The sequence below is a fragment of the Muscardinus avellanarius genome (genome assembly GCF_963383645.1).
Source record: "Muscardinus avellanarius genome assembly, chromosome: 3".
NCBI classification, from domain to species: domain Eukaryota; kingdom Metazoa; phylum Chordata; class Mammalia; order Rodentia; family Gliridae; genus Muscardinus; species Muscardinus avellanarius.
Window position 1 is genome coordinate 145519566 of NC_137788.1, and position 24135 is coordinate 145543700.

At 40.2% G+C, this 24135-nt stretch overlaps 1 protein-coding gene across 2 annotated transcripts in view; it reads right to left on the minus strand.

The window, feature by feature from the left end:
• LOC308260840 (endophilin-A3) overlaps positions 1–24135 on the minus strand; it is a gene marked incomplete at both ends in the record, with an annotated part of 376419 nt that overhangs the window by 321968 nt on the left and 30316 nt on the right. For both annotated transcript variants that reach the window (XM_080692395.1, XM_080692396.1), the window contains 2 exons: positions 1141–1213; positions 3018–3086. In XM_080692395.1, the coding sequence (XP_080548521.1) occupies positions 1141–1213; positions 3018–3086 (142 nt within the window). The remainder of the gene's footprint in view (positions 1–1140; positions 1214–3017; positions 3087–24135) is intronic.

Sequence of the window (24135 nt, forward strand, 5' to 3'; positions counted from 1 at the left end):
CAGACTACCAGAAGCTTATTAAGAATTTGTAGAATGGCATAGAGGAAAAGGAACTCGCCCTCTCAATCACTGAGGAGGCTGGGGAGGAGATACATTACTGTGTTTTCCAAAGCTATTCTCATCAGTAAAATTTTAAAGCACTTTATACCTGTCCTCATCCCTGGATATGCTTGACAAAATTTATATTCTTAAGTGTTCGTTTTCTTGATGTTGAGAGAGCTGGTTCTGTGCGGATTCCTACAGCCACAGAGAGCACAGCAAGGACATGCAAATGAGAAGTCCCTTAAAAAGAAAGACGCTCGAGGCTTGGGCGCCCTCTTTTGGTTCCCTAGGAAAAGTGCATCGCTGGACGCTGTTGGATACTGATGGGGGACCCAAGACCTGTGGAGATGCTGATGTGTCTCCTGGGTGCCTCAGATTGCCTTTCATATATATCATGCCTCATTTCTTCAGCAGTTGAACCATAATGTGAAATTCCTTCCAAATGAATGTATACGATGGAACGACAAGGTCCTCTAGAACAGGATGGCAGACTTTTTTTTAACTTTAAGGGGGAAAAACTAAGAAAACATTTACAAGATGTTTGGTGGGTTCCTGAAGCATCCCACAGAAGATGTCTTTGCTGAGCGCCCCCTGTTGCTAAGGGCAATATTCCATCCAATGATCCCAAGCAAGTCCAAAGACAAATCTCCTCTACCCTCACCAAACAGGGATCCCTGTGGCTACTTTTGATCGCTGGAGAAAGGATAGAACTATTATATAAATGCTTTTATTTCATGTGTATATCTTAAATAGAGGAGGAATTCAAACAAGAAGACAGGTTAAAATATTCCAAAGCTCCAAGAAGCAGTTACGTTACTGAGCTCCATTCTGCAGACAAATAAATCAATATCCCTGCACATTCTCTTTTGGATAGTTTTTATACATTTTTATATGGTACAAGAAAAAAAACAACAACCAGAGGTCACAATCTACAGTTCGGACATTATTTTCACAGTTTGTGAACACTATATGCCATTTTGCTTTAATAAAAATACATTGTAATAAACTCCTTCCCCTTCAGGTTATAGTTTATAATAATCTACAAATTAATACACTAAAATTGATTTTTATGTGGTCATCTACACAATAAAACATTACCTGGATTCGGCTGAAGATACTCCGTGGCTTTTGAAAGAATTTCTGCAACAGCTTTATTAGTGACATCTATTTTCTTAAAAATAAGACAAAACATAGAGACATGTTGGTTAATGGGAAACTCAATGAACTCACAGAATACAACAAGTAAAGAAGTAATTTTCATTAATTGGATACTTCTAACACTATTGTGATTATTTATTTATTTATTTATTTATTTATTTATTTATTTATTTATTTATTTTGTGTGGTACTGGGGCTCCTGGAAGCCCTTCTACCTCCGGGCTACACTCCCAGACTTATTTTATACATTTTTATATTTGGAAACAGGGTCTCTTAAGCGCTTCAAACCTGTGTGATCCCCCTGTCTCCACCTCCCAAGCATGGGGATTACAAGCGTGTGCCACCGCGTCCGGCTATTGTGATTATTTTAATTCCCAGTGAGTGGTTTCAACATTTTTGGGAGGAGCAATATTTTCTGAGTTTTTTATATTGGGACATTACCTCCTCCCAATGATGCTGGAGAACACCAATTTATTTTCTTTTAACATTAAAATGAATATCAATGCGACATTAGAAAACTCAGAAAAGCTACAATTCTCTACTCAGTGACTAGACAGACGTGGAGGTCTCTCAAAGCTAAAAGCAGACGTGAGCCACACTGCCCTTATCTACTAGGTGAACTTGGATTTCTCCACTGATATAAAGATACTATAATTACTCATGGCAGAAACTCCCTCAGTCATCAACAGTAAGAGAAGCACGATCCTTCGTATTATGACTGAAGTGAACATCTCTGAGCTGTGGTCAGAAGCTGTTAACATCAAAGTTTCCCCTGCCAGGTTAAGATTGAATCTTTCTTTTTGTAAAACCATTGCCGGACTTTCTGATTGTTAGTTAACAGAGAACTAATAATCACATTTCAGAATCAAAACAAGTTTTTTTTTTCTTCATGGTATTAACATTTCTAGAATTCCCTGGGTTCAATCCCCAGCACCAAACAAAACGGATATGTAAGGACTGGTTTACTGTGTGGAAGACTCTCACTCTGTTCTCAAGTGTTGCAGAAGCTGCAAAGCAATTAACTTTTTTTTTTTTTTTTTGGTGGTGGTACTGGGGTTCCTGGAAGCCCTTCTACCTCCGGGCTACACTCCCAGACCTATTTTATTTTTGGAAACAGGGTCTCTTATGCCAGCGAGGCTGGCTTTGAACCTGCATGATCCTCCTGTCTCCGCCTCCCAAGCACGGGGATTACAAGCGTGCGCCACCACGCCCAGCGCCAGAGCAAGTAACTTTAATCTTGGTTTTACCACTGGAGCAACTGAATAGTTAGGCTGTTCCTCGACTGTGACACGTGTGCCCTGCTCTCCTCACGCGGATGCTGTCAGAATTTATGTAAGTTGGTTGTGCATTTGCTGTAACAGAAGCATATGGCCCGTGTGCACAGCACGCTGAAGTCCAAGCTACACACCTAGCCTTTTTTTTTTATTGAAACAGGGTCTGTAATCCTGTCTAGCCCTTCAAGTACTAATGTCACAGGTATACAACACCATGCCTGGCTCAGTCCTTAAGTATTTGAAGGGTCTTGTCTCTTTTTGATTTTCTAAGATACATACCCACCAATTTCTTGAGTTCTTCAGTAACTGCCAACATAGACCCCTTTTATGCATTCTGACTTCTGGCCAGTAGAGGGAACCAATTAGCTACATCCCAGTCTTCCCTCCACCTGCCTAGACTGGATTGGGTTCCCGGAGTCAGGTGTGAACTCTGGCCTCTGGATCACATCACCCAGGCCTGCCCGTGAACACCCTGGCCTCGGCAGCACGCCACGTCACAGCGAAAGCCAACCGCCCGCGCAGTGTACCTAGCGGAGCTCTTACCCTTTCCATGTCCAGAAATTCATCATCTAGCTTCGTTCCTTCGGCGCCACTTATTTTTTCACTAAACAGCTGCAGAAATAAACACAAGAAAGTGCATCCGACAATTATTACTTAAAGTGCTAAAAATCTCTGGTTGAACTTACTGGATGAAAAAAAAATTAAGACCAGTAAGAAGACTGTTGGGAGGAGCGGCCATGGGCAAGGGCACGGGGAGACACGGCTCTCACTTGCTCGGCCTTTACTTATTGCGCACCTGCTCCATGTCGAGCACAGGGCAGGTTCTCTAGCTCAAACATGATAAGATGAGATCCCATAATCCAGAAATATTCATGTTTCTAATACCTAAACCACAAAGGAAGAACAGTAAGATAAATTTTAATATAAGTGTAGTTGCTACAAGTTAATATAGATGTACTAAGTGGCAGGCACTTCAGTGATGCACAGAAAGTGCTCAGAAGCCCGGGGTGGGTGGTCCACACCTGCTCGCTAACACACGTGGCATTTGCGCTGGCTTTTTAAGGATAGGGACATTTCAATGTGCAACATGGGAGGAAAAGTGTTCTAGGGTGGGGTAGCATGGAAAATAGAGACCCAGACATGGGAATGGGTAGGGCAGGGCTCAGCTGCAAGACTGATGACATTTAGCCCAGATGACTTTCCTTTGTGCGGCTGTCCTGTGTGCTGTGTGATGACTGGCGGCACCACTGGTCTCCACCTACAGAACGCTAACAGCACACACTTGTGCCACTGTGAGAACCAAAACCCGCCTCCGGACAACGAAGACCCCTGGGCAAATGTGGCTGAGAAATGGCAAGGAATGTTTAACTGTAAAGATGAGTGCTCAGAGGAGAATAGAGACAAATAAAACTAGGACAGCAGGCCGAGGCCAGCTCACACCACACCGAGCTGAAGGACGCCATGCAGACGTTCCCGAAAGACCCCTCATCAAGCACAGTGCAGTCAGAGGACCCTTGCAGAAAAGCCACTCTGGCCCGTGGGGTCTATTAAAGAGCAAGGAAGAGGATAGATTGGAAGAAGAAAATATGTTGAATCCTTTTTACTTGTTTTAGGAGTGCTGGAGATTAAATATAGAGGCATTTTACCTCAGAGTGACACCCCCAGCCCTATTTTATTTTCTTTGTTTTGAAACAGGGTCTCACTAGGTTGCTGAAAGTCTTGCTCAATTGCTGAAGCTGGCCTCAAACCTGTGATCCTTCTGTCTCAGGCTGCCAAATACTAGGATTACAGATGTGTGCCACTTTGCCCAGTTCCAAATCATTTTCTTTAGCAAAGTATATCAGTATAATCGGTTTATGTCTATAAAATGTTAATATGAATACAAAAAAAATAGTAAAGGGGGGCATTGGTTGGTGAAAGAGTTGCACGTTGTTTACAATACAGGCGTGATTTTCTCTTACTATTTGTGCAACTATTACTGTACACAGAGTATTGCTATTTAATAGGAGGTAAGAGAAAAGGGGACAGTAAGAGAAAAAGGGGGCAGTATTTAACTTGCATGTGAAATATGATAAGGATTTTCTTGAAGAGCATAGACATAGGAGATTACAAAAGTGGCCAGGGTTCTCTGTCCTCCCTGGCCTAGAGCTCCTCACTTTTCTGGTCTGGGCTTGTGACTCGTTTTGGCCTCACAGAAACACACCCAGCTACGCACAGGGAGACTATGTGTGTCTCCACTTACTCTCTTTAAACCCAGCTGCCACCCTGTGAACAGGCCCTGACGAATCTACTAACGACAGAGAAGTGGCCAGCACCCCATCAGGACAACCAGTCAAGCCTAGGATCCGAGCCCGCAGTTGATCTGCTGATGACAGGCTCATGAGAGAGCCAGACCGGACCAGCCTCATCTGGTCTATAGAAACCCAAGTCCAGTAGGTGGTGCTGTTTAAAACCACTAAGTATATGAGAGAAAACATATGTCCTTTTTCTTTCTGTGCCCGGCTAATCTCACTTAACATAATGTTCTCCAGGTCTTCCCATCTTCTTGCAAATGACATGATTTTGTTATTTATTGCTGAGTAGAATTCCATTGTGTGTATTTCCCATTATTTTGCTATCCATTCACCTGTTGATGGAGACCTAGGTTGGTTCCATATTTTGGCTATTACGAATTGTGCTGCTATGAACATGGGTATATATATGTTACTGTAGTTCTCTGATTTCACCCCCTTTGGAAAGATACCCAGGAGTGGTAAAGCTGGATCATATGGTGGATCCATTCCCAGTTTTCTAAGGAATCTCCACACTGATCTCCATAGTGGCTGAACTAGTTTGCACTCCCACCAATAGAGTAAAAGAGTTCCTCTTTCCCCACATCCTCACCAGCATTTGTTGTTATTGGACTTCTTTATGCTTGCCACTCTGATTGGGGTTAGATGGAATCTCAGTGTAGTTTTGATTTGCATCTCCCTGATGGCTAATTATGTTAATTCATGTAGCTATTGGCCATTTGTATCTCTTCTTTCGTAAAGTGTCTATTCAATTCAGTTGCCCATTTCTTAACTGGGCTATTTGTTTTGCTGGTATAGAGTTTTTTGAGCTCTTTGTACGTTCTGGATATTAGCCCTCTATCAGAGTGGTAGCTGGTAAAGATCTTCTCCCATTCTATACGCTTTCTCTTTAGATTCTTGATGGATTCCTTTGAAGAGCAGAAACTTTTTAGTTTGATGCCATCCCACTTCTTAATTCTTGCCTTAATTTCCTGAGCTTTCAAGGTTTTGTTGAGAAAGTACCTGCCTATATGTTGAATTGTTGAGCCTATGCCCTCTTCTAATAGCTTCACAGTCTCTGGTCTGATTTCCAGGTCTTTGATCCATCTCAAGTTGATTCCTGTGCATGGTGAGAGGTAAGGATTTAGTTCCATCTTTCTACAAATGGATAGCCAGTTTTCCCAGCACCATTTGCTGAAAACAGCTGTCTTTTTAGCATATGAATTTGGCCCCTTTGTCAAAGATCAATTGACTATAAGTGTCGGTTTGAAGGTGAGGGGAGGAAGAAGGCTGAGGTTAATTGATGGAAAAGCTACATTTAAATATGTGTATGCATGTGAACATAACATTGTTAACCTGGACACTCAGTATTGGGAGGAAGGGAAAAGAGGAAGGGGGCATCAAGTACTGTGTGAATATATGCCATTGTCAAATGATCCACATTATGTGAGACTATGGTACACCAATAAAATAAAAACATAACACCACTAAGTAGCTAGGCGTGGTGGTGCACACCTGTAATCCCAATACTTGGGAGGCTGAGACAGGAGGATCACAGCTTCAAGACCCTATTTCAAAATTTAATAACCTAAAAAAGGACTGAGGTAGAATACCCTGGGTTCAATCCCCAGTGGGAGGAGGGAAGGAGTTCAAATGTTCAAAGTCTACCAAAAAATGGTAGAATTTTGCAAAAGAAATTTATTTGGAAAACATGAAGCTTTTGTATTTGGTTTTGCAGCTAGATGTGGTTTGTTTGTTTGTTTGTTTGTTTTGTGGTACTCGGATAGAACCCAGGGGCATTCTACCTCCAAGCTACACGCCCAGCCCTATTTTTAGTCCTTTTATTTTTTTTAAACAGGGTCCTTTTATTTCTTTTATTATTTATTTATTTTTTTTTGTGTGTGTGTGGTTCTGGGGATGGAACCCGGGGGCATTTGACCTCTGAGCTATACCCTCTGTCCTATTTTTTTTTTATTATTTATTTTGAAACCGGGTCTCACTGAGTTGCAAAGGGCCTCACTAAGTAGCTGAGGCTGTCCGCGAATCGCGATCCTCTGGTCTCAGCCTCCCGAATGCTGGGATTGCAAGCGTGCGCCACCATGCCCGGCTCCTTTTATTTTTGAAACCAGGTCTCACTGAGTCGTGAAGTGCCTGGCTAGATAGCTGAGGCTCTCCGGGAACTACAATCCTCCAGTTTCCGCCTCCCAAATGCTGGGATTATAAGTGTATGCCGCCACGCCTGGCATGTGGTGGGTTTTTAATGATAAATGTTAAAAGAAACCTTGAATGATGATGATGATATTCTCATTCTCTCATTCTCTAAGTCTATATATCTCTATCTATATGTCTATATATCTCTATCTATATGTCTCTCTATATAAGTAGATATATCTATGTATCTATATACCTATATCTATATGTTCTATATATTTTTATGGGGAGACGGTTGCTGGCAACTAAACCCAGGAGCAGTCTACCTCTTTCTGCCTCTAATCTATATATCCAGCCCTTTATTTTTATCTTGAAATGGGGTCTAAGTTGCCCAGAGGCCCTCACTAAGTTGCTGAGGCTAGCCACAAACCTGCAATTCTCCTGTCTCAGCCCTTCAAGTGCTGGGGTGACCGGCATGCCCCATCACACCCAGCTCATTTTCTTCCCTTTTATGAAGCAAAGAATTAAACAGCAAGAAAGTCAGAACCTAGGACAAAATGTAAAATGGCAAAATGTGTATCTCTAGATTTTAGAAACTGTTTCAAAACAGCATTTCCCAATATATATGCAACAAAATACTAGCTCCACAGGATGTAAAAACCAAGTAAAAAGGAAAAACTAGTCCTTGGCCACATAAGCTTGGAAACACAGGAAAATTAAAATCAAATGGACTTCTTTACAAAAAAAAAAAAACTTTCAGATTATTTCCTCCTGTTCTCTAGGCTTTCTCTTTATGCTCTTGGTAGATTCCTTTGCTGTACAGGAGCATTCTAATTTGATGTCGTTCCATTTGTTTTATTTCCTAAGGCTTAGGGGGCTTATTAAGGAAGTCCCTGCCTGTGCCTTTAGTTGGTCCTATGTTTTCTTCTAAGTAATTGCGCGGTTTCTGGCCTGATTTCTAGAGTTTTTTAATTTCATTTTGATTGACTTTTGTATAGGGTAAGAGATAGGGGTCTAGTTTCATTCTTTTACATATGGTTATCCAGTTTTCCTGACATCATTTGTTGAAAGGTTGTCTGTCAACTGACGGATGGGAAAAGAAAATGGGGTATATATACACAATGGAGTTTGTTCAGGCAGAAAGAACAAAATTAGGTAATTTTTTCAGGAAACTGGAGAAACTCATGCTATGATCAACCAGATTCAGAAAATCAAGAGTCAAATGTTTTCTTTTATATGTGGTAGCTCAAAGGAAACCAAGAAAGAAGAGTGATCTCATGAAAATGAGAGAGACCTGTGGAGGAATGGGAGAGGATTGGGGAAGAGAGGCAGGAGGAAAGGGAGAGGTTTGAGGGAAGGAAAGAGACCAAGGGATGGTGTATGCCAATTACAAAGTACCAATAAAAGATTAATTAAAAAAAGAAATAAAAACAAAAACCTTCAGAGGCTTTAAATACTCATTAGTACCTGTAGGTTTCCCAGGGGGCAAGTGTTATATGTGGCCCTGCCCGTGTTCATTTGGCCACGGGGTCATCTAACACGAAGACAGATCACTTTGAGAAGCCCCTGCACCCAAAATTCTACCCTCTCTGCTGGTTCCTTTTTTTTTTTTTTTCTTTCAACTATTAGGAGCCATGCTCTGCTTCTATGAGCTCAGATAATATGGAAATACTCAATTTTAAGTATGAATATAATAAAGGTTATTTGTAAGTTGTTAACAGGGAAAGGTGGGCGGAGGGTTATGTGAGCTCTCTGTGATCCATTTTTAATTTTCTGTAACTCTAAAATATTTTCAGAATTGCTCGTTTTTAAAATATCTCTGAGGGTACCAGGCTCTGAGAAGTCAAAATTAAAAGGGAAAGAAATGCCCTGAGAAGAATCATGCATGCACAAGAGGCTTTTTCCCTTTGGAAAATTTCCTGTCTTGAAACATGGGAAAGAAAGTCTGAGCAGAAAGCTACAGCCTGAAACTCACAGCGGTCTCAATACCCTGTGCAAAGGGAAAATCAGAATGCACTGTAACCAAGGAAACCAGAGCAGAAATGAGGACAGATTTCTGGGAAGAAAAAAAAAGAAAGAAACATAAAGAAGTAAACCCAACAGGCTATTGCTATTTCCTCTTGAGTCTTTTGACAATCCCTTGCCTATGCACAGTCAAGACACTGAGACACCATCACAAGGCTGCTGCTAGAACACTGAAGACTTAGGCAGAGGTTTCTTGCACTATCACAATGATCAAGAGAGAAAATCCGAGTGTAGGACAGTCCAATAAGGAGATACCTCAGTAAACACCCTGGGGTTCTAGTTAATTCTCAAGGCCTATAGTAGTCTAGAGACCTGACTTCATAAAACCTGGAAAGCATCCTTTGAATCATTTCAATCCCCACTGGTCTCAAGGTTATCAGCCTTTACTTATCAGCCTCTGCCCTCACTGTCTGCCAAAATAAAACAATCTCTGGAGAAAAATATATGCCATCAAGAACTGCTTCAATTCTTCACACACAATGCCTCCCTTTAAAATTAAAAATATGTAGCCGGGCGTGGTGGCGCACGCTTGTAATCCCCGCGCTTGGGAGGCGGAGACAGGAGGATCTCGCAGGTTCGAAGCCAGCCGCGCGCGCTGGCTTAGGAGACCCTGTTTCCAAATTTTAAAAAATGTAAAAATAGGTCTGGGAGTGTAGCCCGGAGGTAGAAGGGCTTCCAGGAACCCCAGTACCACCAAAAAAAAAAAAATTAAAAATATGTATATTTGGCAGGAGAACAAACCAAACTATGAAAATCTAAGTAGAGACTGAATAATCAAAGTGGTAATCTCAGTACTGAGAGCAGAAATGATGTTCAACATAATTATGATAAATGTATTTTAGGAAATAGATGGCAGTATAAATCTCTCCCTCAGCCCCTAAAAACTAGGAAACGTAAAAAGAAAGAAAATTAAATTTTCTATTGCTGAAATTAAAAATGAAGTAGAAGAGTTAAATAAAAATTTTATGTTGCAAATAAGATAATATGTGAAATGGAAGATAAGTCAGCAGAAAGTATTCAAATTGAAATTTAAAGAGAACAAGGATAAGATAAAAAGAACGATAAAGCATATCAGACACTAGAAATGTCTAAGACACATGCATTTTGGAGTTTCAGAATATGAGGACAGAAAAATGAAGAAGAAACAATGTTTTAAGAGGTAAGAATCATTCAAAATAGAAAATAAAAGATATTAAGCTTCAGATTTAAGCTTCTTTATGAATTTTAAGTATAAATATAAAGAAAACCATACATCATAAACTGCTGAAGACTAAAGTAAAAAAGAGAACTTAAAAGCAATCAAAGGAAAAATGCACATTGCATTCAAAGAAGAAACCAGAAGACTATTAGCTTATGTAGCCACAGAAATCACAGGAGCTGCAAGACAATGAAATCACGACTTCAAAGTGCTTGACAGAAAATAATCTGCTAACCTACAGTTTTACCCATAGTGACTGTGTCCTTCATAAATAAAGACAAATTGAAATATGCACACAAAAACCTCGAAGGCATTACCCACCAGCAGACACACAGCAAAAGAAACACCAAGAGGAGTTCTTCAAATAAAATCTCAGATGGAAGCAATGAAATGTGGAAATAAATAAAAAGCATCAGAAAGATAAGTCAAAGTGAATAGCTGTGGCTTAAGTGACAATAATATCTTGTGAAACTTTAAATATATGTAGAATTTTAAACCATGAAAGTAGTAGTAAAGAAGTCATCTCTAGGTGAATAGTCAAATTGTTCTAAGTCTTCTACTGCTTGGAAGTGATAAAGCACTAATTAAATGAAAGTTTCACCACATTAAAAATGCATATGGTCTGTCCAGGATTTTTTTTTAGGAATAAAATGGAATGATTGAAAAATTGAACCCAGGCACAGTGACACATGCCCATTTCCCTACCATTTAGGAGGCAGAGGCAGAAGGATTGCTTAAGCCTAGAAGTTCTTAGCCAGCCAGGGAAACACAATGAGACCTTGTCTCTAATAATAATAATAGTAATAGCAATAATAACAACAACAACAACAACAACAACAACTTATTAATCCAAAAGAAGGAAACAAGGAGAAAAAAGAAAAAATTAAATAAGTCAAACAGAAAACAAATATTAACAGTAGATTTAAATGAAAGATATCAATAATTGCATTAAATGTAAGTGGACTAAATATTTTAAATAAAATAAAAAACATCAGCCAAGATTATAAAAAAATAAACCGCTATATTCTTTCTATAAGATATGCACATTAAATATAATTATGTGAGAGGAAAATAAACAGTTGGCAAAAGATCAAAGGCAAACACAACAGTAACAATATCAAAAGAAAAACTTTAGGAAGTATACTAATTTCCTACCAAATAGAGTACTAGCCCAAAAAATTACTAGAATAAAGGGCATTAAACAATTATTTTAAAAATAAAAATATAATTGTATTATGATGTGAGATTAAAATGTACAAATAAAAGTATTAAAAATAAAATAAAAATATGTAACAATTCTTTTTTTTTTTTTTTTTTTTTTTTTGGTGGTGGTACTGGGGTTCCTGGAAGCCCTTCTACCTCCAGGCTACACTCCCAGACCTATTTTTACATTTTTATTTTGGAAACAGGGTCTCCTAAGCCAGCGCGCGGGGCTGGCTTCGAACCTGCGCGATCCTCCTGTCTCTGCCTCCCAAGCGCGGGGATTACAAGCGTGCGCCACCACGCCCAGCCCGAAATATGTAACAATTCTTAATCAGTATGTATTTAGTAACCTAGCCTCAAAATGTATAAAGTATAATCTTATAAAATTTAAATTGGAAATAAATAATTTCAACATTTATCTCTAATATATCTGTCACAGCGACTGATAAAACAAGCAGACCAAAAAAAAAAAAAAAATCAGATTAACTTGACTTGAAGCATCACCTACAGGACAAAATGGCAAACAACTACAGAAGAAAGATTAATTTCAAGAAGACATAGAACACTTAATAAAACAGACTATACACTGAATCATAAAGCGTAACTCTAAACAATTCCGAAGGCTAAAATCATTTAGAGTATGCTCTCTGACCGCAGTGATATTAACATAGAAATCAATACCTGAAAACATTCCAAATCTGCATTTGAAACTTAAACAACACGTCTATATAGCCTGAGTTGAAGATGAAAGCAGTATGGAGATTAGAAAATACTTTAAGATAAATAATGCTAAATATATAGGGGTAGGGGTAGGGATAGGGGTAGGGGTGGGGGTAGGTTTGTCTAAGCATGTGGAGCTGAGGAGCTAAAGCGCTTAATGGGAAATATATATAGGTCCAAATCACCAGTTTTCAAGTTCTTTGATTGCAAGATTCCTTTATATTTTTTAAATTAATTTAGGATCCCCTACCATATGTCACACATCAAAAATAATTTGTTGCTCTTAAAATGCATGGGATGTTTACAGTAAGGATTCTAGAAGATAATATAATCTTGGGAAAGGAGATATCTTAGCCAGTTCCCAAAATACTAACTGTAAGAAAAAAGATTACTTCATTAAAATCTAGAGAAGTCAGATAGTAAAAATTCAAATCACAGAGTTGTAGATATTTTCCACATACCTATCTGACAAAGATAACATTCAGATACTGAAAGGTACGCCAATGAGTTATTAAGAAGAAAAGACTCAATATTTTTAAGAACAGGTAAAAACCTTATACAGGCAACTTCACAAAAAGCAGGTATCTGTCATGACTTGAACGCTTATGTCCCCACAAATTTCATGGGCTGAAATCCCAACCCCCAGTGTGACAGTGTTAGGAGGTGGGTTCTTTGGCAGGTGGTTAGGGCATTAGGGTGAAGCCCTTATTCGAGAGGCCCCCAAAGAGTCTTCCTGCCCCTTCCTCCCAAAGACGGCCAGTTCTGCTCCAGGAAACAGGGCCTCTCTCAGCAGTCTGAATCTACTTTTGCCTTCACCTTGGACTTTGGAACTATGAGAAACAGATGTTTGCTGTTTACACCACCAAGTCTATGAAATTTTTGTTGCAGTTGCCCACATATTCTAATATCCAAATAGTCAATAAGCATATGAAAATATTTTCACTGCATTATCATGAAAATGCAAATTAAACCACAATGAGACGCCACTATGTCGCTACCAGAATGGCTAAAGTAATTTTAAAACAATGACAACAACACGGAGTTTCTAATGGGGCAACTGAAACACTCACTGTATATATCCATATAACTACACTGGCAAAGGGCCCACAGAGTCTACCAAGGCTGGATATCTAAAGACCCAACCTAGAACCGAGAAATTCCATTCCTCAGGATACATCCAGCAGAAATCCTTAACACTTGTACACTAAAAGTCATTTATAAGCAGTATGATTCATAGTACCCCAAAACTGGAAGCAACCCAAATGTCTAATTACCAATAAAAACTAATATATTGTGGCTATTTCTTCAAATATAACACTATATAGCAATTTAAAAGAACTATATGCAACAACACAGGTAAGTTTCATACATCACATTGCATGAAAGGACCTTGTGCTGTGTGATTCTAACGACATAAAGTTCAAAAATAAAAGAGAACACACTGTGTTATTCCATTCCTGCAAAATCAAAGACAAGAAACATCTTTGGTAATAGAGGTCAGTGTGCTGGTTATTTTTAAGTTAGGGTTGTAGGGAGTCTCCTGGAGTACTGGTAACAGCCTATACCTCGAACTGGTTACACAGATGCATCACTTTGCTGAAATATGTCAGGTTGTACACTATAGGTCTGTCGCTTTTTTGTATGCATGTTTTATTTCAGTAGAAAAAGACATTCAGCCATCCATCCCTTTCATGAACCCAGCATACAATGTTTTTAATATTTACATATGTTGTATTTTCCCTGATTTATTTGTCTGGAAGGAAGTTTAACAAGCAATGCTGGCCCCCTCTTCCTCCTCTGACTAAATAGTAGAAGCAGCATCCATGCATAATAATCCACATCTGGAAGTCTCTATTTAGCATAATCACAGCTAAATTATACAGAGTGTAATAATCTATACTCAAAATAACAAAAATCTCAGGGACTATTACATAATATCTGTGTCCCCAGTACCCCAAATATTACTTCATGTTTAATCATTATAGCAGTATGGTAAAAAAAAAATTAATCCTACCACAAGCAAGTAAAATGCATATAATAAATACTGCAAAATTGAATCAATATGGTACATCAAATGCATATTCTTCTCTTTGCTGTACCAAATGCCTTTAAGGAGACCAGCAGCAGATCATAAATGGTGAGAAATTCCTAGAAGACGGAGAGCAGATGGTATCAGAGAACTGAGAAAAGAGCCGACAGATATACAGGGTAGAAAACTGTTCCCGAGATAAAAGTTACAGAGAAATTCCAAACCTAAACAAATAACCACAAAAAGGCTAGAAGAAAGCTCTGGGGACCTATACAAAGACTTAATTTTTAAAAAATTATATGGAATGCAAGAAGGACCAGTGATTTCCCCATCCCCACAACCCTTATCTACACCCAAAGGCAAATTCTGGAGTTATAACACGCTAGCTTAGACTCCAGGTCTACTGCTAACTAGAGGGAAAAATGAGCAAATTGCTGGATGCCTCCATGCCTCCAATTCTGCAAAATGTAGTTAGTAATAGTTCCCACTTAATAAAGTGTATGAAAAACATTTAGAACTGTATCTCATATTGCCTCATTAAATATTCACCACTAGCTGGGCGTGGTGGCTCACGCTTGTAATCCCCAAGCTTGAGAGGCGAGGACAGGAGGATTGCTCAGGTTTGAAGCCAGCTTCGCTGGCTTAAGAGACCCTGTTTCCAAATAAAAATTATAAAATAGGTCTAAGGGTGTAGCCCGGAGATAGAGGGTTTCATCCCCAGTAACACCAAAAAAAATTAAATAAATAAATATTCACCACTAATATTATCCACTAAAGAATAGACAGCAGAGGAATTTGTCCCAGACTGAAGCCTGTACCCACACCCCTAGTCTTATTTATTTATTTATTTATTTATTTATTTATTTATTTATTGCGGTACTGGGGACGGAACCCAGGGGCGTTCTCCCTCTAAGCTATGCCCCCAGCCCTAATTTTTATTCTTTATTTGGAAACAGGGTCTAAGTTGTTGAGGGCCTTACTAAGTTGCTGAGGCTGTCTTTGAACATGCTATCCTCCTGTCTCAGCCTCCCAAGTTATTCTGATGGGTGAGCCCAGTGCAGGTTTAAATAAAGATGTGAGAGAAGCCAGAGATCTTTCCAAACATCCCAAAAGACACAATGAAAACATGGAGAAGATGCCCTTTCTGTCCAGTCCCCATTGGCCACTGACTCCAATGTGAAGTCTCCTGATTATCATCCCACCCTATCCTCAGTCCTTCCAGGAGGGAGAGAAAACTATTAGAAAAGTCTCTGATACCTATATTGACATACTTATCCTCCACTCTTATAAACTGACAACCAGGAGCCACAGAAATGTGAGGAAAACCAATAATAATAACAGAAAAAGTATCAAAGAGAAAACTTTAGAAATAATTCTAAGGAAATAGATAATCTAGGTATAGTGAGGAGCTTTAAAACGTTTTCATTACTACCCACAGATAAATTTGCAAAGATTTTGTAGGAGGGGGTACTAGGGATTGAACCCAGGAAAATTCTATCTTTGAGCCACATCCCCGGTCTTTTTTATTTTTTATTTTGAAACAGGGTCTCGCCAAGTTGTTGAGAGCTTTATTAAATTGTAGCAGCTGTCTTTGAACCTGCTATCCTCCTGTCTCAACCTCCCAAGTACTGGGATTATAGGCTTGTACCACCATTCCTGGCAAGAAGATATTATATACATAAAACAAGAAAAGGCCATTATAAATAAGGAGTGATCAAGAGGGATAAACTCAATTTAATAAAGAAAATGAACTCAGAATGGGCAAAGGTGAAATCAGAATTGCTTATTGGAAAGACAGTCAAACAAATGCCCTGCAAAAAGAATAAGAGATGGTAGGAAGAAGTTTGGCCTTACCTCCTCTTGAATGGGGTGCTCAGGACCACTCACCTTCTGGGTGCCCTCCCTCGTACATCAGGAAGAAGGTGGGTTATCCTCGGGCCTGGTTTGAGTTATGGACCCACTCTGGGAATGCAGGTTTTAATAGGAGGAAATGTTCTGAGTCTGTACATAGGAAGACTCCTCTCCACTCTTACTTCTAGAAACTAACAGCTATTATACAGGAATTGTAGGATCTCTTCTACATATGCTTTGCATACCTTAGCTTTTTCTCAGAATACCATTGGTACTTAGCCCAAGTGGCTTTCTGCCATCTGTAGAACTTTCTCCAAGTTGAGGATGGTTTATTCTCTAATTTCCAGCACTGAAACCAGTTTCTATTCATTTGGATTTTTCTTTGGCCACTGTCAATTAGGGTTGATGAATGAGGTCAATATCTGCCTCATAAATCTTTTTTTTTTAAGCTTGCCAACACACACCCAGATCAATGACCATTATTTGTTGGCTTCCATCTGACCTTTCAAAAGTTTGATTCTCACTAGAGTTTTATATTTGATTCCTTTCATAGCAAAACGTGGTCTTTCACCTTTCATAGCAAAACGTGGTCTTTCAGAATTTTCCTTGTAGAGGACCCTGCATGGTGGAGGCAGAGTCTTTGGGAGTGTAAATAATTGTGAAGGCTGTTTTCTTTCTGGGTCCCTGGGCTCCTGTAACCCATCTGTGCCTGGGGTCAGACCACAGACAAGCCCACCAGGGGACCCTCAGTCACATGGGATTTCGGAGGGAGTGACTTTATTCCTTCATTCCCCTGTGGGATTTGTTGTGTTATTTGCCCTTTTTCCTGACCTAGGAAGGGAAGACCTGTAGGGCTAGTGTGGAGGAGCTCTTGAGGTGAGGTGAAAGATCAAAGGGTAGAACAAAAGACTGAGTTTTGAGCCACAGGAAATAATTTGACTAGAAAATTACATTTTGTTTTCTTGAGCCATCCTGTCCAGCCTGGGGGAATTTTAACACTTTCGAAAGGAGGCAGAAAGTTGAAGCCAAGATGTCTTAATCTTCATGCTTACAAGTAAATATCAGTCTAAAGAGAGTTCTAGCACAAATCATATGCCTGCTTTTCAGATGAATAAGCAAGAACCCTCGTTTAAAAATTTTTTAATGTACATAACCAGTCCTTGAACTGTAAAAGTCTTTTATATAGATATTTTATGAAATTGAAAAATAATTAAAACCACAAAGTCTAAAGTCTTATTAACATTTTCACTTACTTGTAATAATTAAGTGGCAGAGTCATGAATCAGTCTTGGACAATTCTTTCTGTTTTTTCTAAATTCACACACACACACACACACACACACACACACACACACACACCTCTTACAAAAGTTACCAAAAGCTATACATATCTATCTGCAACCACTCCAGAGAAAAGACTTGTGATTTGTTTTTTTTTTTTTTTTTTAACAACATTGTCAGTGACTTCTATGCACCCTGCTTGGCACAGCATCTGGATGTCTGTTACTCTCCTCCCTCAGGTCTCTGGAGACAGGTTCTACTGCTCCTTAGCAGTTCCTGCTGCTGAGAAAAAGCACAAGGGAAGATTTGTAGGTGACTATTTTTTTCCAAATATTTTTATTGGGACTTAGGATTCATTCTTAATTTTTAAAACATAACTCATTTTTCTTAGAGAACAGTTTTAAATTTCTTCTAAAGAAATGTCAAGTGGGTTTTATTTTCCCATTAATCTTACTTGGGCTGCATGGAACCCTTGTGAATTAAAAAAAAAAAAAAAGACAAAAAATCCTATGAACATACAAAGGTCCAAAGGCCCAGAAGCTTCTGGCCTAAACCAAGAGGAGGGAGGGAGGGAAAGTAGACAGACAAACAGACAGAGATACAATCATACTGGGGAGTAATTCCACCCTCTAAGTCACAACATCACAAAAAGGAAAGATTGGTAAGCCCTGGGACCAGAAGTGAGCTCCCAGGTATTAAGAGAATCCTCCCAAAGAAGATCCTAAAATGATTACTGCCACCAGAAATTTAAAATACACACTAGAAAGCAAGTATTCACAAGAGGGCGCTGAAGCAGGGAAAGGGGAGGCCAATGAGGGCCACGCTCTGCACACCTGCTGGGAGCAGGAAGGTCACCTGCAGTTCTAGACTTATACTACAAAATGTGAAAAAACCTGTAAGAGCTGAGAAGATGAAATAGAGGATAACTGTGCAATCTGGAATTGGGAATGATGAGTTAGAGTACATAAAAAGCACTTACCATTTAGGGGGAACATAGCTAAGTTTGACTATATTAAAATTAAGACCTTGATCAGCAGATCCCACTAATGGGGCAGAAGATATTTACAATAATATATAATAGAGTATAGACAAAACTCTTGTTTAGAATGAATATGCACCCTGTAAACCAAAAAAGAAGGCAGACAGTTTAAAACAACAACTCAAAAGAGGTGACCAGACTGCTCGAAACAGAGGAAATCAAGTGACCAATGAATATACGAAATGATTCTCAACTTCATCCAGAATCAAGGACATACAGATTCCAATGAAAATTACCATGGAAATTTATGTTTGAAAAGAGCATGGCATCACCTAGCAATGGGTACCACATGAAAAGCAGATCGGCTCCTAGGTACACATTCTTCAGGAGATTTATGAGAATCCTCACAACAGCATTATTTCTAACAGCCAAAAATCCAAAAAGAGCTCAGAGGTTCAGCACAGAAGAATGGGTCGGTAAGTCATGGTGCACATTTACGTGATCGGTAAATCATAGTATATTTATAATCATCAGGATCAATAAATAATGTTATACTACACCACAATAAAAATTAATGACTGAGAAGATACAACATAGCCCTGTTTTGAAAAGTCAAAAAATAGGCAAAAGCAACCCAAAGTATTCAGAAATGCCGACTTAGATTGTAAAATGTAAATAAAATCAATAAATGATTGCCACAGAAAGTCGAAGTTTGGGGAGGGAAGTAACTATGAAGGACCACGTGAGGGGTGATTTCTGGGAACTGGTAATGTTCTATTTCTTATCCTTGAAGGGGTTACACTAGTGTTTGCTTTATAATAATCCAGCAATTTGCACATTTAGGTCTTAAGCTCTTAAAAGTTAGTATGAAAAAAACAAAAACAAAAAAAGACTGAAGTAACTAATACCCAAGCTATCCAACTAAAAATAGATCAAACTTCTGCCACGTAGGTAGTAATAGGCTGAAATGGGCTGGAATACTGCCAACAAACCCCCATCCCCCTGTCCAACGTGTTCTCCCCACCGCTCACAGGCCGGAGATCCTCCTGGTTCCAACCCCCTACCTGTGTGTCACTAAACTCTATGGTTTGCCTTGGTATTTTTTCATTTTTACATAAATGAAATCAACTGCATATTTGCATTAGAGTCTGAAAGCTGTCCTTGGTAGACCAGTTAATGACTGTATGTATATGTTTCTTTCAACAGAACAATATTTTGTAGTGAATTAAACACAGTTCAGTTGAAGGCAAGATAGCATGCCAGAACTTTACAAGTGTGTTTGAGATCACACTGCCACACCAATTTGGATCTAGCAAAACATTATTCGAAACATTAACTCGGTGGTGTTAATTTGAATTTTATTGGATTTGTAGTTTTATTTTCATTTAATTTGAAATAAATTTGGAACTTGTAGTCATCTTAGTGCTATAAGCATAAATTAACACTTAGTTTTTATGTTTATACATATTTCAGTAGAGATATAATAAAACTAAATGTAAGACAGCACAAGGAGTCCTTTTTGAAAAGTGGACCTCACTTCACACAGGTTCTGCCCTGAAACCAGCTCCCACTCCTTCCCCCTCTCCCACACCCCTCCCCTCTGCCCCAGGACTAAACCACACCTTGCCCCCTAAACCACCAAAACACTCTGCAGGAACTAATGGCATCTCTGCGAAGTTACATCAAACATGCAACCCACTAGCTCTGAATCAAAGCTCATGCCAGGTCTGTCATACAGGTGTTCAATGTGGGGGTCTAGGCAGGTAAGCCAGGTGTGAGCAGCTGATTTGAACCAGGGGACATTTCTTTGAAATGCTAGTGACCATGCCCCAGGGTTCATGCACAGGCATCTCTCCTCATATAAATCCAGATGCAGAATCCACTCACCCCAGAATCTGTCTCCACAGCTACTATGCTAAACCACCGAAAGTTCAGTGGCTTAGGATAACACAAAAACATATTCCCCTTCAATCCTGAAGGCCACAAGTCTGGAGTCAGTCTTATAGGTCTAAAACCAGGGTATTGGCATGGGCAGTTCCTTCTGTAGCTCTAGAGGAGGACAGGTTTCTTTGCCTTTTCTTAGCTTCTAGAGGCCATCTGCATCCCTTGTCCCCAGCTCCTCTTCAGAGCACCCCAATCGCTTGTTTCCGTTTGGGTACCACCTTCTCCTCCTCAGTCCTGCTTCTGTTTTGTAAAGACCCCTATGGCTATATGAGGCTCACCAGGTAATCCAGGACAATCTGTCTCATGATCCTCAATCACATCTGCAATGTCCTTTTGCTATATAAGGTAACACTCACAGGGCCCAGGAATTTGTACCTGGACATCTGGGGGTGGGGTCATGAGTGAGCCTACCATACCCAGGCTGGAGGAGTATTACATACAGTAGCTGGGGATGAATGTCGAAGAGTCAAACGGGGCGCGCAAACACCTACCCCGGCTGTAATCCCACACTAATGGCCCTAAACTGCAAAGCGTAACTACTGCTGTCTACAGAGATAAAAACATTTTGGTAATTAGCTCATCCTTTTAAACTGGACACTGATTCAAATAATCTGCGTTTTTTTAAGCTTTTTATTTCAAAATAATGACTGGCTTACACAGTTTCAGAAATATTACAAACATTCTCCCAGACTACAAAGAATTCTCCAACACCCTTCACCACATTCCCTAAGTTTGCTTTGTTGGCTTTTATTAATCCTTTTTATCTCTATCACTAAAATATTGGCAGATGCAATTCCCCCCTTTGCCTCTAACCGTTTTGTTGTACATTTCCTGTTCACTAAAGCTTTTAAAAGGGGTTGGGAGCTGAGCACAGTGGTGCACAACTGTAATCCCAGTTCTTGGGAGGCTAAGACAACCTCCCAAGAAGGATCCCAGGTTCGAGATCAGCTTCAGCAACTTAGTGAGACCTCGTTTCAACATAAAAAATTAAAATAGGATTTGGAGTATAGCTCAGAGGTAGTCACAGGTCCAATCCCCAGAATCAAAAAAAAAAAAAAGAGGGGGGGGATTTGAGAAACAGGACTCAATCCTCAATGAGAAAAGCTTTCCCAGGCAGATATTCTTTAGGTCTCAAAATTCAACAGAGATGAAGCCTTATTTTGGAAAGCAGGGAGTGTCACTTTTCATTATATTGTAAAGAGCTATTTTTTTGCATAATGTTATCCCAAACTCCAGGCAGTGAGATTTTTGCCCCTGAACATCTTACAAGCAGGTGTCCGCAGTGCACAACATCTGCCCACTACAAGGCAGGTCTGGGAAGCAGACTCGAGGCAGCAGGGAGCCACCAAGGATGGAGCGCGGCCCTGACGCCATTGTTCTGCACTGTCCTGGCCTGAGGTACCCTGCAGGCCAGGGCAACACCGCACCCATAAGTGCTCAGGACCTTTACGTCCATCCCATCCATTCTCGATGACCATGCGCAGATGATGCTTCTTCACTTATGACTCCTGGCTCAGCTGCTCTTAGGGTTAGATAGACGTATCCCACTCGGCCAAGTTTCCCTCCTGAGCACCTGCAGTGAGTACTCTGGGCCTGAAAGTCATATTAGGAATGCAGGATCACCAGGCACGAGGAGGAAACCCCAAAGAAAGGCCCCACAACAGGGAGTGAAGCTGGGTACGAGGGGCAGTTTGGAAGGAAGGCAGTAGGTGGGAATTGCGCCTTGGAGCAAGAGCAGAATTTGGAGAGTCTAAGAGGAAGGGAGGAGAATCCCAGAAGAAGGCAAGGTCTGTGTCAAGGTACCAGAGATGGGGATGTGGAACATCTCCAGGGACAGAAGGTGACCCGCCCAGGTGAGCCGTGAAAGGGGCTTGAAAACACCCAAGCTCTTGAAGCCATGTCCTCTACCCACCAGTGTTCATCCCATTACCATGGCTGGTTTTTCAGAAAACAGATTTATTTTTCATTGCCAAATAAGGAACTTCCATATGCTTCACGTTTGAAACCTTCACCTAGTTTCATCCCAGTTAAACAACTTCTTAAAGACCCTCTGGAAGCCAGGTGTGGTGGTGCACACCTGTGATCCCAGCACTTGGGAGGCTGAGACAGGAGGATTGCAGGTTTGCAGCCAGCCTCAGCAACACAGTGAGATCCTATTTCAAAACAAAACAAAAAAGGGGGGCTGGGGCTGTATGTCAGAGGTAAAACACCCCTCTGTTCATTCTCAGTACTACAAATAAAAAAACAATCCCATCAACCCATGCTGCTCCCTGGCTCTATGCTGTGATTAATGCACCACTAGTGGACAACGGTGTGGAAAGGACTTTATGAATACTTTCAGCCTAGAAGCAAATTGCTAACAGCAGGATACAAACAACTCTATCTCCTTCTGCAGTCACTGGGCTCTGTCTCAAAAGGAGGGCCTGGATCTGTCATGAGGACAGGGCTATGTAAATATATTTGAAAAGGATTCTTTTCAAAGTGTTCTAAAAATTTAGAAGGAAAAAAGAAAGATGTGACTTTTCTAAAAGGTAAGAAGCAAAAAAGGTTGGTGGCAGCTAATCCATCTGGCTGGTGGGGACTGTAAGAGCTCTCTGTAGCACACACCGCAGCTGGAGGCAGCTGGGAGGGAGGGAGGTGACAGCCAGGGTGGGACACCAGGAGCTTCTCAAAGTTCATTCATGGAAAAGGAAGCCCAGCAGCTCCCAGGGAACCAGGAGCCGCCTTCCTAACACCAGGAAAAAGGAAAGCAGTGTGTTTTCACGCCACTGGCTGCTGCTCAAAACCAATTTCTTTGAATCTAATTACCTAGAAGACTATGATCCTAAGAGTAGTTTTAAAATGAAAACTACCAAAGACCTCAGAGAAGCCAAGAGTTAGGTTAATATTAAATACAGGTAGAGTTGCTAAGATAAATGAGAAGTATTAAGCACATTTTTACAATCAATTTAAACATACATCCCTGTATCTTGCACTCTCTGGTAGCTAATGTTAATGCACCTGGGTTACAGAAAGGTGAGCTCACTGCATCCCACCAAGATCTTCACAGTAAGAGATACTGAAGAAACAGGATGGGACAGGGCCCCTTAAGTAGCAGGTGATGCTAACAGTCCTTGAGAGAGCCTGCCAAGGCCACTCCAGCCCTCTGCAGGTGACCCAGGTCTAAAGACCCCTTGTGTGACTCTCCCACAGTGAATCCACAACTATTGCTGTTTTGGTTTTTTGTTTATTTGTTTGTTTGTTTGTTTGTTTGGTGGTACTGGGGTTCCTGGAGACACTTCTACCTCCAGGCTACACTCCCAGACCTATTTTCATATTTTTTTAATTTGGAAACAGGGTCTCTTAAGCCAGCACGGCTGGCTTCGAACCTGCGTGATCCTCCTGTCTCCGCCTCCCAAGCGCAGGGATTACAAGCGTGCGCCACCACACCTGGCCTGTTATTTCATTTTTAAAAGGAATTTTAATATTAAAATCACAGGTAAAGCCTATTGTCTGAAACCAAGTAAATCCAGATTTAGAAGAATTTTTTTCTCTTCCCCTTTTTTCATCTTTCTCTTTCTCATCTCACTAAGAACCGTGACCACCATGAAGAGGCTGTGAGTTCACACCTGGAGATGGAGGGGGTGTTCACACCAGGTATTCTGCAGCGCCACTTCTGCCTGTAGTCCCTGCAGGTCAATGAGTCGTTCTCCTCTTTTCGCTTTGTCTTCTAAGAAGCTCATCATCAGCGTGAAGGTGAATAATAGCAAGTCCATGGATCTTTTTATACAAGTACTTCTGTGCACATATATTCCCACAAACTTCGACTTTTCCACAAAAATATTTATATTTTCCCTGATCAGGATATGTTTCTTTTACCTATAGTACATTTATTTCCTACAAACTATTTTAAATCTTATGTGTAACAAGAGAATATCAATTTTTAAAAAATATATAAAGTTAAAATTATGGGATTTTCCTGAAACAATTCATCGACAGGCAATAGCTATGGCAAACACAGCGTCTTTGCA